General features: G+C 34.7%; 1 protein-coding gene across 1 annotated transcript; it reads right to left on the minus strand.

Moving 5' to 3' along the window:
* Positions 1-6,606: 6,606 nt before the first annotated feature.
* Positions 6,607-11,678, minus strand: LOC120349704. The gene is made up of 3 exons (XM_039420227.1): positions 11,535-11,678; positions 7,539-7,706; positions 6,607-6,698 (listed from the first exon to the last, which is right to left on the minus strand). Exons 1-3 carry the CDS (start codon positions 11,662-11,664, stop codon positions 6,607-6,609), a joined length of 390 nt encoding a protein of 129 aa, XP_039276161.1. The 5' UTR covers positions 11,665-11,678.
* Positions 11,679-16,500: the final 4,822 nt, after the last annotated feature.

A 16,500-nucleotide genomic window follows, 5' to 3' on the forward strand; every position in this document is an offset into this window, starting at 1 on the left:
TGATATACAAATGATCGAAAAACTTGGAAAATATCACGAATAGAAAGTTTTTTTTAGCCTTTGCACAGCCTGTAAGGGGGTCTTATCAAAAAAGATAACTACATTCATTTGTAATTTGAATATGCAATTTTATATAAGTGCACTATTTTGCGGATAAAGGTAATACTCCCATTCAATCAACTAATGAAATTTACTTCTTATAATAGGCTATACTATAATTAACAATGATGTTAGTTGAGTATTGATGGATTTAGCATGCTACAGTATAAATGAGTTTACTGTAAAAAAATGAATTTTATACAGTCACTAATTTCTCTTTAGCTTTAAGTTAGTTTTAGTTTTTGACTTTTTCATGTACATTTTCATGTATGTTTTGGAAAGAAATAAATGATTGATTGATTGATTGATTGATTGATATGCTGAATGTAAACAACTGCATGGGTTATAGCCATAGGTACTTAGCGCTGATGAGGCCAGGTCAGGTTGGGTAATTGTCTTATGAATATTTATGATGTTTATTGGACATGCGGTCGAGTAAAGTGTAGCTACAAGATGTACCTGGCCACTTCCGTGACATACATGGCGCTTCTGCAGTCGACCCATATAAGATTAATAAATATATATTTACTCATCTAAACCACCTAACCTAACCATAAGGTAGTCCAAACCTGAATTCAGCCAGCTGAGGCCTCTCCAACTTCTGACATACATAAATTATTAGGGAAGAAGATTAAATTCTCTGACACTGGCATCTTTTCTTCTTGCATATACAGTAGTACACGGGAATGGGTTGCTGACTCGGCCTTCGCATGAATATACTACAGCCATAATTATTATGGTTTGTATCCGCGCTACTGCTTATCAAGTGGAGAGACAGGGCGCTCAGAGCTGTTACCTCTTAAAAGGCATGCTAGTCTAGGGGCATAACCTGTAAAGGACTGGACACCCTGCATTAATCATTATTTATTTGCATAAACTGGGCTCCTGATTGAAATAATTTATTGGGAATGCTAGTGTTGGTGAAGCTCAGACAATGACACGTTGGCTTGGATACAAACAATGGCTGCAGTATCTGGACTATGGCATGTAGTTTCATTTTAATAAAAATTTTGATGTATGTGGTTTGTTAAGTTGTTAATCACTACCGGTACACATAAATAAAGAGAAATTACTTGCAAGGAGGAAGAGTTTAGTGGTCCAGAAATTATTTCTATCAACTTGAAAAAAATCATAGAAATATTTTTCTTTGATAATATACAATAATTTTCCTCTCCCTTCTTTTCCTGCTTTCCAGGATTAGGCGTACACACCTGTTCCAACTACCGTACCTACTTATCTTACCATAGAGGTCTACCAAAATCCCTTCTACCATAGAGTCTTTATATTTCATGACAGCTTTTGAAAGTCTAGTATCTGGCAATCTGGTATTCGTCAACATGGTTTCTCCAGTTTAATCTGTTTCATTCAAGCTGTGTAGTTTTTTCTTCTTCTATGTTTAATATTTTTCAAATGCACTAAAAGGTTATTAGCCTATTTCAATAGTAGTTAAATGTCTGAAGGATGACTAGTCGCATACTAGATTATACGATTTCAATATAGTTGAAGGGAAATATTATCCTATCCTCGTAGTTTATAAGAAATTCCACTCAGTAAGGGCCGTTTGCACAGTACAGATTGCTAAACTCGATTAAGTTAATCTGAAAGTTTAAACTTGAATCGGTTTTCTCAGTGCATTCACTAATCCAGTTTAAGTTAAACTAGTTTAGCGTTAAGTTGGTAATAGAATGTCATCGTTTATAATATCAGGAAGGCTGATTTTTACAGGAAATTTGTTTACAAACCATCAGAAAATTGAGGTTATGTAGCTACTATTTTCTTGTTCAAAAAATAATTTAATATCAGCTAAATAATATACCCCATCAAATCTTTACAGATGTCAAGTTAATCCAAATTATTTGGTTTAAACCTCCTGCTTTGGAGGTTTAAACTTTCCCAGAGTTTAAACTCAATACAGAGTTTAAACTGATACTGTGCAAACGGAATTTTAGTTGGAACCCAAAAAAATCCAGATTTGGTTTAAGCTCTAGCTTAAACTTACACTGTACAAACGGCCCTAAGAGTACAAAACTGTTTTTTTGTAATAATTGCCATGAATTTCCTAAAGATATAAATTTACAATAGGGATTCGCAATATTATTGCATTTTTCCCTTTTGAGCTACTTTTAATATAAATGAAAAATGAAAATCTGGGTACGCTTTTTAATTTAGGGTACCCTTTTGTAATTCAAAAGGGTATCAAGATTTTTATTTTATTCAATTCCAAAAGGATTGATTAATTATGTAAGAATAACTCGGGATTTGTATAATGATATGATTGTCATTGTAATGATAAACATCCATGTGATTGTAAACCTGTAATCGAATGAAAACATTCATTGGAAGTGAGTGAAAATTATTGTTGTGTCTTGTTTTCAAGCTCAGCCTATAGAAAGATGATTAAAGTCCTAAATTCTTGATTATCTTGACACACATTAACAAAACATAAACGGAGAAACTCATTTGATCCCATATCGTAATATCACAGTTTTATAAATCGATCTCAACGACTGTGAGGATTCACTCTCCGTACATTATCATAAAAAATCGTATCCAAATTCGTAATGTGACTCACGCTTTAACGTAATAATTCGGCTTGAAAAAATAAACGCCTTTTGAACCTGACCCGACCTTCGTCAGTATTATTTCGCCGTTTGGACACACAATTCACACGCTCCTCTGATTTTCATAACAAGTTTTCTACTTTTCAATTTCACGCCAGAGAAATATCCTGCCGGATAAATATTGTGTCTATTCAAATGAGATTGTTCACAACATGTTTCTGTAGGTGCTATCTCTCCTTGCCTTTTCTCATCTCTGAAATCTATCCTTCATCATGTGAATCAGCTTGAGGCATCAGGCTCTCCGTGCAGTACGTTGAATACAGAAATGGACAACACCTAGACTGCATCGCCTATGGATTCAGTACTGTATAATATACATACGTTCATAATCGTATTTCCCAGTCAAACCAGCATACATGCTTCTTGGAACAAATGAAAATTTGATTTTCTGGAGCATTCTTCATAACCTTCAATCATAACATATTGAAATGTGATGTTCTAATGATTGATCCTGTTCATTTTATTGCTTATTACTTACGTAATATTACTTAGGTCTCATGCACCGATAGAAACAGGAATGAAGAGGAAAAATAATGAAAGGAGTACCACTCCAAAACTTATTGATTTCTAAATATTAATAACTTGATCATTTGAAAAAAATTCATTCTATGCAGATTTCTTTGCGTCACTCACATATATTTTAGCCAATTAAAACCTCAAGTTCAAGTTTCTATCTATTGGATTTGATGTTGTTCTGAGCTTCTTATCTTTAGAATGGATTAGATATGAATAGAATAGAATAGAAATAACGTTTATGGAATAAATAAGCTACCTTAAGCGAACGTTAAAGAGGCTGATTAACACAGAAACATGTAAATTCATATAAATAAGTATCCATAGAGAAAAAATAGTGTAAGTAGATATCCCATGGTATAGGGCGTTTATGTCGCAACTTTTACTCTTATCCCAAGCCGATTACTGTCAATTTTTGTTGATTTTTACTGTTTTGGCCGGGTAAGAGTGTATGAACGGCACAATATGAGAGACTACCAGCGTCATAAAGCTTCACGGGAAATACTAAGTGGGCTATCGGCTTGAGATAACAGTAAAAGTTGCGACATAAACGCCCTATGCCATGGGATATCTACTTATGCTATTGTTTATCTGTGGCATATCTCAGTGAACGTTATTTTTACAAGTATTCATTTAACTTAATTCAATTTAGTTGATATTATCATGACATAAACTAATTAACTGTAGGTTCAGCTTTCAAAAAAACTCAAAAGTTTTATAATGAATAGTCAACCTGAACTTACATACAAGAAAGTAGAAATGGCTTACAACAATACAATACATTTTAGTCATTGAATTACATCTAAAGTGTAATTGTTCAACCAAATGTTTAAATTTCTTTTCGGTAAGCACATATTAACAAACTCAGCACAATATATAATTGAACGCTTTTGGTACAATATAGATTAAGGTGTTTCTGGCTAAATTATTCGAAGTAAATGGTACAACATACCTCTCATCCCTTAAATCATACCGATTAACTTTCATAACTAAATATTTCTTACTGAAGTAATTTTCTAAAATCAAAATGCGAAGACTGAATAAGAGAGTAGAATAAGACAAAAAATATGATATGACTAATTATGACCTACTATAATTCAAACATAACTCCAGTCATGAAGCATCATTGATATTCTACGAGGTCCTACTTCTCAAATCACTTCACATATCAAATAAATTAATTTTGAAAAATCTTTTCAATCCTTATATAGTTGAGAATTTGCATAGAACATCGTTTCGTATTCAATTCAGCTTTCAGATGCTTCCAGTCGCTTCTTCTTGAAATTTTAATTAGGGGTTAAATCTTCAAATTAATAACGTGAATTTATATCCATAGTAGAGTCAATCAATTATTGTTGAAAGATTTTTTAATTTCTTGTACTTTGATTCTTTCTTCTTATTTGACCCTTTCTTTCCTTCATCTTATCTTCTCTCTATTTCTCTTTCTCCCTCCCTCAATCTCCGTTCAATGCTCTTACTCTTTCTTTGCTCTTTTGATAATCTTATTGTTGCTCTTCTCCATCTTAACTCCAGTTCATTTTCTTATCATCCTGGTCTTCTACATCTTATTTTCTTACTTCTCCATTCATTACTCAATCTTCTTCGACCTTTTCTTCTCTTACTTTTTATCAATCTTCTTTTCCTCCTCCTCTTCCTCCGACTCTGTCATTCCCAATCAATCCTCCTCTTCCTTTTCAGCAACCTTCTATTATCATTCTTCAGTCACGACTACTCCAACTTGATTTTTATATTTCTATTACTTTTCTTCCTATTTTATCATTCTCTCTCTCTCTCCTTTCCTATTACTCACTCTTTCAGAAAAAATTGCTTCCGCCACGTGCAAGTACCTCTCCTCCAACATCTCCCCCTTATCACATTTTGTTGTCCTTCTTGTCTATCTCTCTCTTGTTCTATCTCATTCTCTCCTTATCATCATAGTTTCTCCTTTCTTCATAACTCCTTGTTTTTCATAATTTCTCTTCTTCCGATTCCCCGGTTTTCCTACCTCAACTTGTTATTTTCTCTTTTTAGTCATTGTTATCCCTCTTTTATCCCTCCCTCTTTCCCTCTACACATTCTTCCTCTTTTTTCTCCTGTTATCATCGACTTCCATCTTTTTCTTTTTCCATAGTAAATTATTACCCTTCCCGCTCTCTCTTCTTCCAACTCTGTCTTCTCCTTCTTCTTCTTATTTCCTTTTTTCTCCTTCTCCTTCTTATTTTCTCTTCTTCTTCTTCTTCTTCTTCTTCTAATGCTTTCCTCCTTCACCTTCTCCTTCTTTCCATCTTCTCTCCTTCTCCTCCTGCTCCTTCTTCTTCTTTTCCTTCTCCTCCTTTTTCTCCTCCCTCTTACTCGTCTCCTCTTCCTTTTCCTTCTCTTCCTTATTCTGTCTTACATCCTCATTCATCCACTTCTCATTCTCTCTTGAATGTATCCTCATAACTTTCATATCTCCTCGTATCTTTCATGACTCCTAAGCTCTCCCAATTTCTCCTCTTTATTCTTTATTAATATTCATCCTATTAGTAAATCATCAAAATGATAGGGATAGGAAAAATAAGGTAACCTTGTGCTATTCCTTTACCAAATATAGATAAGTTACACATAGTACTCTTATCTATAATATCTGCTCAATCTCACAGTTGACGCTGATGGCAATGCCGAAGAACTTGCTGTGCGACCTTCTACCTGGTGGGTGGGTTGAAGGGGTGGTGAGAGGAGAAGACCGTGGTCATGACCAGTGTTCTGCGCATGTCGTTATGGGTGAAACTGCTGAGATCAGAGGTCGCTGGGTCAGTGATGCTCTGAAGATGCTCTCAGCGTCCTGGCGTGACGGGCTCTCTGAAAAATCACTTAACGGGTCCCAATCCACCGGTTATAGTCTCGTCTAACTCCCACCGGTAATATTATCCTTCTACTCATAACCTTCTATTAAAAGGGACAGGATACACTCGATCGCAAATATAAATCATAAGACTTGTAACCTACTAACTGGAGTCTTTTGTCATATGTTATGAGGAAGGCGGTGATACAGGATTAACTACAAATTATTTCAGGTGAAACAGGTATTCAGAAGGGAAATTTTATGGTTCGAAACTCTGAAGTTGTTTGGTCAGGTATTTGCGTACTTGGTTCAAGGAAAAGTGAGATTAATAAAATCATATCCATTAATAAATCTATCGGATTTATTGTAAATCACTACCAAACAAAACTTGTAGGAAATTTATAGAACTTTATTTTCTTGTAGTTGATTATGTCAATAGAATGCATTGCTTCCAAGATATAAGCATGTAAGTAATAAGTGGAAAATGCAACTTTCAAACCACCCTCATCCGTCCAGCACATGATGTAGGGGGTGGGATTTTTGATATGCTTACTTCCAAAATAGTCTCAACAAAGCTGCAAAGTCGAAAATTGTATTCCAAACATTCACTCCAAATTCCATTGTCAACAGATCTATTGTTGCTGAATAGAAAATTCACTCTCAACACTAAAACTGCTGCAACAGTCGTGGGGAAAAGCGTAAGATAGTGAAAATATGCATCAAATTGAAGATAATTTGATGCTCTATCAGCTCATAATCAGCACAGATTTTTTTCATCAATCGTTCAAAAATAATAAGGCCGAAAAGATGAAAAAATTGGAGGCAAAAGTGTTTTTTCAACAAAATTCTCACCTTCAAGAGCAGATATCTCAGAAAGTATGAGAGATATGGGAAAAATGTAAAGGACAAAACTTGTTGGTAATTTTGTACGCTTTAATTTTGCAAAGGATATAAATGTTTATAAGATGCATAGTTTCCGAGATATATGCGAAAAATGAAAAAATGGTACTTTCAAACCACCCCTACCCCTTTAGCACAGGGGGTAGGAGTGAGGACTTTTGATATGTTGATCCTCTTACTATCCATAAAAGAGCTGTGGAGTTGAAAATTGTGTTCCAAACTTTTCCTTCTATACCTTTATTTGAGCATTCGTTGCCTGGAATAAAATGAATAAATCATAGATTTTCTTGTTATTTCAACAACCAATAAAGGTGGGTAGTCATAATTTTTAATTCATTTTTATAGAAAGTTGCTTATCAAAGCTGTTTGGCGAATCTCACCGTGACAGTTTTTACAACGAAAATTGGACAAGTGAAGGGAGCCTAATCTACTTTTTGAACTGTCTTATCTTCTAGATTTTGAAGAAAAAACAACACAAGGATTGCCTTGATATTTTATCTACAAATGTTTTCACGTCATCAGTGTTGTTTGTTACATAAATAAATGGACAAAATACTGATGTAATAAGATGTTGGACTGACCTTGTATGTCATCGACGCAGACACGCAGATCGTCGCGAAACACGGGCAGAGCGTCGCGACACTGACACGTGCATCGTGCGTTGGTAGCGTCGCCCCACCCGTCACTCAGGCCCAGGCCGGCGCCCGCCGTCCCGGCACTCACGCCTGCGCAGGTCGCCTCTCCGCATTCTACACAAAAATACGACAAAAGTAACAATTAGAATATCACAGAATATCACAAGCTGAATCCAATAGAAAACTAAATTAACTTGTTGAATAAAAGAAAACTGAAACCTACTTGTTCGTTCAAGAAACTGAATTGTTTGCATTGAGAACTTGGAAGAATTTCATCACTGGAAGAATAACTTGAATATATAAATGGATAAATAAATAAATTAGTTTTGAACTGATCAACCAATGGATTGATGAATGGAATGAATTCAATTAAATTTGATGGAAAAATAAGAATAAAATTCTTCTCTTAAACAAGAGGCAGCTTACTTCAATGGTTCTATAGTTTTTCAGGCTTCTCGGATAATTAGAATTTCTATGCTGCGGATTACACAACTGCTAACCTGCATTCTCTCCCGCTAGTAAGACTGAAGTGGAGAGAATCCAGGTTACAAGTTAGGGAGGTAAGGTCCAGAGTTATAGCATCAGTTACATAACATAAGTCAGTTAAGATAGATGAGGATGTGGATAAATAACAAGACAAATATCACATTTTGTTTCAAATATCGAGTTATATGCATTTTGTTAGTAATCATTCATTCTCTATGTCAGTATGATCATTTTCCATTCCAACTTTAATCATCTATCCAAAGTTGAAATTACTGTACAGAGAATATAATCTAGGTTATTTTGAACAAAATAAATTTAGGCTCCACTCAGCATTGAATACTCCTTACTACTGATCAGGGTCAGGGACGAATAGGATGTTCTTGAATGTGGGTCTAAGATACACATGCATATAAATTGTGATCTGGCAAGCATGTCATCTGAATGTTCCTTTTGTCAAGCTAAACAAACTTCAAGGTCATTATGGAATATTGTAAATCAAGGCATTCAATAAGCTGCCTGTTAGTGTGAGAAATATGAATCAAGCCAGTTTTAAAACACAAGTTAAAAAGCTGCTAACAGAGAACCAATTATAAATAATGTAGAAGAATTTTCCAATTTGCCCGTGGAAAATAAATAAATAGATAAAAAATAAACAAATTTATTGGCTCAGTTAGTTTTATAGCTAGAACTTTATTCTTGACGACATCTAATGTACATTGAAATGTATTTATTGGTGGATTAACATATTCTATTCTATTCTATCGTTATCTTCTACTCATGTGACAGTCTTTTGACGATATTTTTAATGTTCGTCTTGATATCACTTCGTCAAAATCTTGAAACATTTTCAAAAATCTTACAAAATTTTAAAACATCTTCCACTTTATGCGGGCACAACACTGTTCTGCAGGCTTGACAATAATTATTTTCAAGTGTGAAGGCGCAAACGACGCAACTAGTTCTTGACAAGTCTCAAAACAGTCTAAAACCAGTCACATACAATCGTGGGCCCGCAGTTGCAGTTGCGTTGCAGAGTTCAGTTGCCCGAGATGAATTAGGGAGAATAGATGTGGATAATATTCACAAGCCCTTTTCCATTACACCCGTATGCGAACTAATACTGAATATGCGAACCCGTATACTAATCAAAGGTTATCTAAAGGTGCGTACAGATATACGCACCGCGAACATGAGCAATTCACTTTTAATCAGCTGATTATATCTGTATTTTTACAGAAACGATAAGATACAGATATAAAAAGCTTGGCATCAGCTGATTAGAGTTTGAAAGGGCGATCAGCTCCAGGTTGTGATGGAATCCCTACTAGAGTGATTAAAAACAATATTGACATATTAATACATCCTATCCTACATATAGTCAATTTGAGCATTCTGGTTGGACACTTTCCTTGCGCTCTCAAAACAGCCAGAGTAATACCTATTTATAAATCAGGCCCCAAAGCCATATTCTCCAATTACAGACCTATTCCTTTGTTGGCAACATTATCTAAAATAATCGAAAAGTGTATAAAAATACAACTGACTAAGTATTTAAACGAGTACAATCTCATCTCCAACTCACAGTATGGTTTTCAAAAGTCCAAAAATACATCTGATACTCTTTTCAATATGTCTAGGGCTATCTCAAGTAGTATTAAATCAAGAAGAAAAGTACTGATAACCTTTTTGGACTTGGCAAAAGCCTTTGATACAGTTGACAGGAGAATTTTAATAAAAAAACTTGAATCATTGGGGATAAAAAATATCTCTCTCCGATGGTTTAAGAGTTACTTTCACAATCGACAGCAATCAGTTTGCATAAATGGTGAAAATAGTGATAAAGAGAATGTTGAGTATGGGGTAGTCCAGGGAAGCACCCTTGGGCCACTGCTATTCCTAATCTATATCAACAATCTGTCAAAATTAGTAGTTGAAGGTGAGTTGTATCTGTTTGCTGATGACACAGCACTAGTGTCTACTGGGAGCACTTGGGAGGAGGCCTACATGAGTGCTTCAATTGATTTGTTAAAATAAAGAACTGGTTTGATCACAATAGCCTTACAGTAAATGTGGAAAAAACGAAGTTTATGCCAATAGTTACAAGAAATCAAGCTGATCCAGGCTCTCTAATACTAACGATGCATTCTTGTAATAATCCCAGGTCTGCTGGATGTAATTGTAGTATGATTGAGCGCGTTGATCATTACAAATACCTGGGCGTTGTCTTGGATTCCAAGATGAGTTGGGTACAACATGTCCAGTGTGCTAAGAATAGGCTCAGAAAGCTGCTTCACGCATTTTCAGAGCTTAGTAATGTTCTGAGTGTGGATCAGTGCAAAGTAGTTTACTTTGCCTATGTCCAATCTATAATACTATATGGAATTCTAGCTTGGGGAGGGGCTTCCTCCTCAGTCATTGAGCCTCTCGCAGTCACCCAAAGATCAATTATAAAAACAATTTTAAAGAGAGACTTTAGATACCCAACAAGACAATTGTTTATCGAATTTCCCGTACTGAATGTTAGACAACTTTTTATTAAATCCTTGTTGATCCACATAAAAAATACAAAACTGAACTTCTGGGAGAAACAGTTAACCATAGCTACTCAACTCGCCACAGATCCAATTACAGCTTTGAGATACCTCAGCTGACTCACGGCTCTGAATTGACAAATCCTTCATACCTGGCCCATGTCTTGTACAGAAATGTGCCAGGGGTGATTAGGGAAGCAGAGGCATTTAGTTTGGTAGTGTTTAGGAAGAGGGTGGACAGGTGGCTGTACCAGATTGGTTGGGAAGCTTCAGAAGAACTACTCCAATCTCGTTATGCTTGGTGACCAACACGACTTCAAGGTTTCCAGACAATTGATTGGTATTTATTTTATCATTGATATAACCGATTTGACTGTTTTGCCTTTCTGGTTTATGCTTTTTTTTCATTCTCTCTTCTGAGAATTTCTGGAATCCCTGCCACTGCGGTCTTCAAAAAAATATTGTTATTTCTTCTTTATTTATTCTTTTATCAATCAAGGTATTAAGTATACTTATTCTACATACATATTCCTACATACTCATTCTTAAATATACATCAGCACATATATTATCTATTTTATAATCAGAATATTAATAATACATCCATAATATAAGGTATTCTCTATTATTTACTTCTATGAGCAGATTAAGCTTATTATGTATAAAGTGGAACTCCCCCCCTACACACAGATGGATAGTCTAGTAGGGGGATTCCAAAAATATGTTGTATATTGTATTTCTTATTCGTGTAATATGTTTTTGGAAATAAACTGAATTGAATTGAATTGAAATGTGAATTGCTCATGTTCGCGGCTCGTAAATCTGTACGCACCTTTAGATTATCCTATGGCAGGAATGAAATTTCTTACTCATTTATCCACTAAAAATATAAAACCATAATCATTTCAGAAGATGTATTGTTTACCTGGAGGCGAGAAGAGATCGCCCTTGAGGTGGCGTGTAATGGTGAGGCCCGCACGCGCAGGCGCGCTAATTATCAGCTGCAGCGCCAGCAGCCAGAGAAGCGAACTGGGCCCAAACAACCACATCCGCATCTCACCCACCTAAAATAATCACCAAAAATTGAAAATAATTATCAAAAGATCAATCGATTTCATGAATTAAAGTACTTTGAAAGGGCTACTTGAAAGTTCAAATAAAAAGAATAATTTGTTGTTTTGACACTTGATAATGGACGAAACTAGTTGTGAAATAGAATAAGGGCAATAGTGATTCATTGTGATATAACATTCAAATTATCCATTTCTATTCTATTAAGCTGGGTTGACACCAAAGTTATTAACAAAATGTTAAAAACGTAATCCTTACAGATTCTATTTGATTGAACGGAACTTGACAAACACATATGTACATCATGTGTATGATAAGTTTAATCTAATAGAATCTTCAGGATTAAGTTATTAACATTTTGTTGACAACTTTGGTGTAAACGCAACTTAAGAATCTCTAGAAATGTGAATCTTTATCTATTAGTGAACAAGTTAAATCAGTTTGATATTTTGGACTGGAGTCGGGTATTGCACTCAACACTCGACAAAGTAGTAAAAGTCTTAAAAATATTCATGAAGATCTTTGCTGATTCGCAATACGAACTTCGTGAAATTCTTATTAAATTGTTAAATAATTCAATGAAAATTTCATTGACAATTTCGGAAACAGGAATTCAGCAACCATAAATCGGTGAGAAATTAGATAGATATTACGAGTAATACCAGTATTATGTTACGTACAATTACAATTAATGGGTTTTTGTTGTTTGAGGTTTCCGTATCATTTATCTACAATTATTAAAGAAAAAAAATCTGGTGTGGCGCACTCAAACAACTTTCCTTGCCGTTATGAAAATTGATCACCTGACGCTAGTGTTCCCGCGCATCTCAAGTCTACTATTCGAAAATCTGAGCCAGATGGTGACAGGACAATAACGCTGGAGACACACGAGGTCTGCTATCTCTTCATAGTGAATGAATCAACAGTTTGCCATTGAATAATCACATTTTCTCGAATTTCAAACTCATTTTCAATTTAAGGTGGAAATGTTAATGAACATTAATTGTAGAGATTTTCATGCTCAATCTTTTCCACTTTAATTTTTCTGTTAAAATTATATCTGAAGCCTGATAATTGGGAATCTAAAATCAAACTTTGCTGAAATTTTTACAGATATAGGACTTGTGGCAGTTAATAGAGCTTATCAATTACTATTCTAGGTATAAGTTTGATCAAAATCGTTGAAGCCGTTGTCGAGAAAATCGCGAAAAGCCCTGTTTTTGAAAACATTTTCGTCATTTTAGCCGCCATCTTGTATTGCATTCAATCAAAATTGTTCGATCCTTATATTGTAAGGACTTTTCGTTCCAAATTTCAAGTCAATTAAGTCAAATTTCAAGTCAATCAAGTCACGTTAATTGGGAGTTGAGATATCGTGTACACAGACGCACATACACTCATACAAACAGACCAATACCCAAAAGCCACTTTTTTGGACGCAGGTGACCTTGAAACGTATATAAATTTACAAATTGGGGTACCTTAATTTTTCGGAAAGCAATTCTTTCCTCACCTATGGTAATAGGGCAAGGAAAGTTAAAAGAAAGAAAACTTCAACAGTATAATATTGTACATATGATATCTGCAGTACTTGTATCTAAATGAGAAGTGGAAACACATGGAGACATGAGAAAATTGTCTTGAATCTCCTTGCTGAAAGTTGGTTGAGTCTTTCCATAGTTCTCAGTGAAGATTTTCAGAAGCTATTCTCATGCAATAAGTAAATACTTCCATCTAGGATTTCCATGAGTATTTCACTCTCAAAAATTGGTATACTTTGACATAAAAATAGTGAACTCTGCAAAGTTGAAGCCTGTAACTATTATATTAAAGGAAAAAGGTTAGTTTACAAGTTTTCACCTCTAAGAAACTCAATAATCACTATATTTACTTTGCAAACTACGTTTTAGGTTGGACTGAATCAAGGGTAGCCTCCAAGCTGTTTAAATTTCCATATAAGAGGAGATCTGAACGATATTTTTGTTCAATAAAGAAGACATTGCAATTTATTACTTTTCGCTCATGCTAATTTTATAGAGTAGATTCTAGTATCCGGCAGGTTTTGGTATAATCTGGGAGATAACTTCATGATGAGAGGTACATTCTACGGTGGACTGTGATGTTGATGCAAAACTGGCACAAGAAGAACAGCATTATCAACTGGAACTGTCTAAATAAATTGTTGCTATGTGGGCTAGGCTGAGCACAATTTTCTCAAGGTTAGACTGTTAGAGGAAGATTGTATCCTTCGTATATTTTCGCTTCTCCTGAACTATAAGGCTTTTCAAATATCTGTGAATGTAGCTATCGGATAAGCAGTAAACAAGGTTGTACTGTTATTACAATCTTAGAACTAAAAAATTAAGCCATACAACACCATTCCGTGATGGGCTGTGCATACAGTGCCCAACAATTTTTCTCAACCCCTCAATTTTTCCAATATTCGAATTGAAATATACTAGAATGTTGCCTAGAAGATACTTTCATATTTACTCTAAGAAAAATGGAATAAATTAATTTTATTTTACAGAGCTGATAGAGCTCCTACTGGAATCCAGAAACTGATTAATAATTAATTCATCTTTATATTACCTTATCGATCGGTTTTACTTGTATTTAGCGGAATGTTAGGGTGCGTACATATTTACGCGCCGCGAACATGAGCAATTCACTTTTAATCAGCTGATGCCAAGCTTTTTATATCTATATCTTATACCGTTTCTGTAAAAATACAGATGTAATAAGCTGATTAAAAGTGAATTGCTCATGTTCGCGGCGAGAAAATCAAGATTTGATTTTGTTCTTATCAATAGATCAATGAATTTATAATATACGAGTTATTAGGTACGATTATTACCAAGATATAGATCAAGTTATAATATTGCTATCTCACTCTCAAGATATGAATTTGTTTTTTCTATACAGGACTGTTAATATTCTTAAGATTGTGATTATGATCTCATGGACTGTAGCGAATATAACAGGGTCACTAATTCACAAAATTAAAAAGCCATCGAGCGGCCAAGAGCTGTCCTCTACAGAGCCGAAATCAATTAATCAGCCTCAAGCAGCAGCCCGTCCAAACATCTGTCCAGGCCGGTAAACATAATTTTTCTTCCGAATTGAAAAATGCAAAACAGTTTCGTTGAAATGTCGATCAATCATTTTTTAATATTGCTGTCATTATGGCATGGAGTCTCAACTGGTTTCGACTTCGACCACTTGTCAGTTGGCGATCAATATTACCAGTTGTTAGATATTAATAACATGGCTGAAAATTCAATTTTCACCATTCCAAATTTAAATGTGGGTTAGAGTTTATTTGAAAGGACAGCTATAGCGGCCCACTACAGTTGTTGAATGAAGCTACCGACGTGGTCTTCTTTCTGATAGAGCTTCGGATCGTGTTAAGCGAATCCAGTTAGATAGCAGTTCCATTTATTTATGCTTATCTCAGATTGTTAAGTTTATTTGCATCTTCTATGCTTCCAGATACGTGAACTACAAAATAAAGACTGAAGTATTTCTCAACTACATACTAATTGGGCATTCATCCAGAGAATAAACAATGATAATGAAGAACACAGATTGTATAAATGAATAGGGGATAATGCAGTATTCCAGTTCCATTATTGAATAGATGATAAAACAATAATTGGATTCTATTGATTAACTTATAATCCATTGATATCAGCAAGACAAATATTCGTTTTTGTTTTGATGATATGCAGAGTGTCCCATGTAACAGCCGAACACCATAAGGTGCGTACAGATATACGCGCCGCGAACATGAGCAATTCACTTTTAATCAGCTGATGCCAAGCTTTTTATATCTGTATCTTACAGTTTCTGTAAAAATACAGATATAGTCAGCTGATTAAAAGTGAATTGCTCATGTTCACGGCGCGTATATCTGTACGCACCTACATATTCACATGAGATTTGCAACAAAAAATGTTCAGTGAACTTTTCTTATATCGACCCCAGTTTTCGAGATATATAAACTTTTCGATATTTTTGAAAAACGTCAATAACTAGTAAACTATCAGTCAAAGTGAAATTCTAAGGAAATGGTTGGAAAGTGGAAGACATTTCCTGTAAGATTCATTATAATTAGTTACTTTGTTTGGCGTTTTTGGACTTTTTATGAACGTTCAAACAGTTTGGAATTTGGCTTTGAAATCGATGAATACACTTCATTTAACTTTGAGCGCTCATAGAGAGTTCAAAAACGTCAAACAAAGGAACAAATTAAATCAATCTTATTAGAAATTTCTTCCTCTTTCTAACCATATCCTTGGAATTAGTTTTTGATTGATGATTTTCTAGTGATTGACGTTTTCAAAAATATCGAGAAATCGATAAATCTTGAAAACGAAGGTCGATATAATAAAACTTCACATTCAACTTGTGCTCGCGTCCTGGGTGTCTTGATTTTTCTGTTACGAATTTTCAAAAAATTTATGAACATTTATTATTTATTATTGAGTGGGGGAACGCGGTGTTGTCGAGCCACGGAATCAAATCTGTGTTTTGGCAGCGTCGTGTCTTTCAATTTAGTGTGGATGGCTGCCACAGTGTCACATTCACAACTACTCAACAAATATTTTCTATTAGTTTTATTATAAAGCATCTATTATTTTTATTTAAAACATCTTTTTATTATTAGTAATCAGGATTTCTTGATGTGTCAGTGTCTGGTTGGAGATTAGGATTTTTAAGTTTAGTTTATATATTTTGCCGAGGTAACTACGGTAGTTTCGTTATTTTATAATTGATTTTATTGCAACAGATATGGTCATCTTTCTTCTCTCTCTAAT

The sequence above is a fragment of the Nilaparvata lugens genome, chromosome 2, assembly GCF_014356525.2.
Source record: "Nilaparvata lugens isolate BPH chromosome 2, ASM1435652v1, whole genome shotgun sequence".
In the NCBI taxonomy this organism is placed as follows: domain Eukaryota; kingdom Metazoa; phylum Arthropoda; class Insecta; order Hemiptera; family Delphacidae; genus Nilaparvata; species Nilaparvata lugens.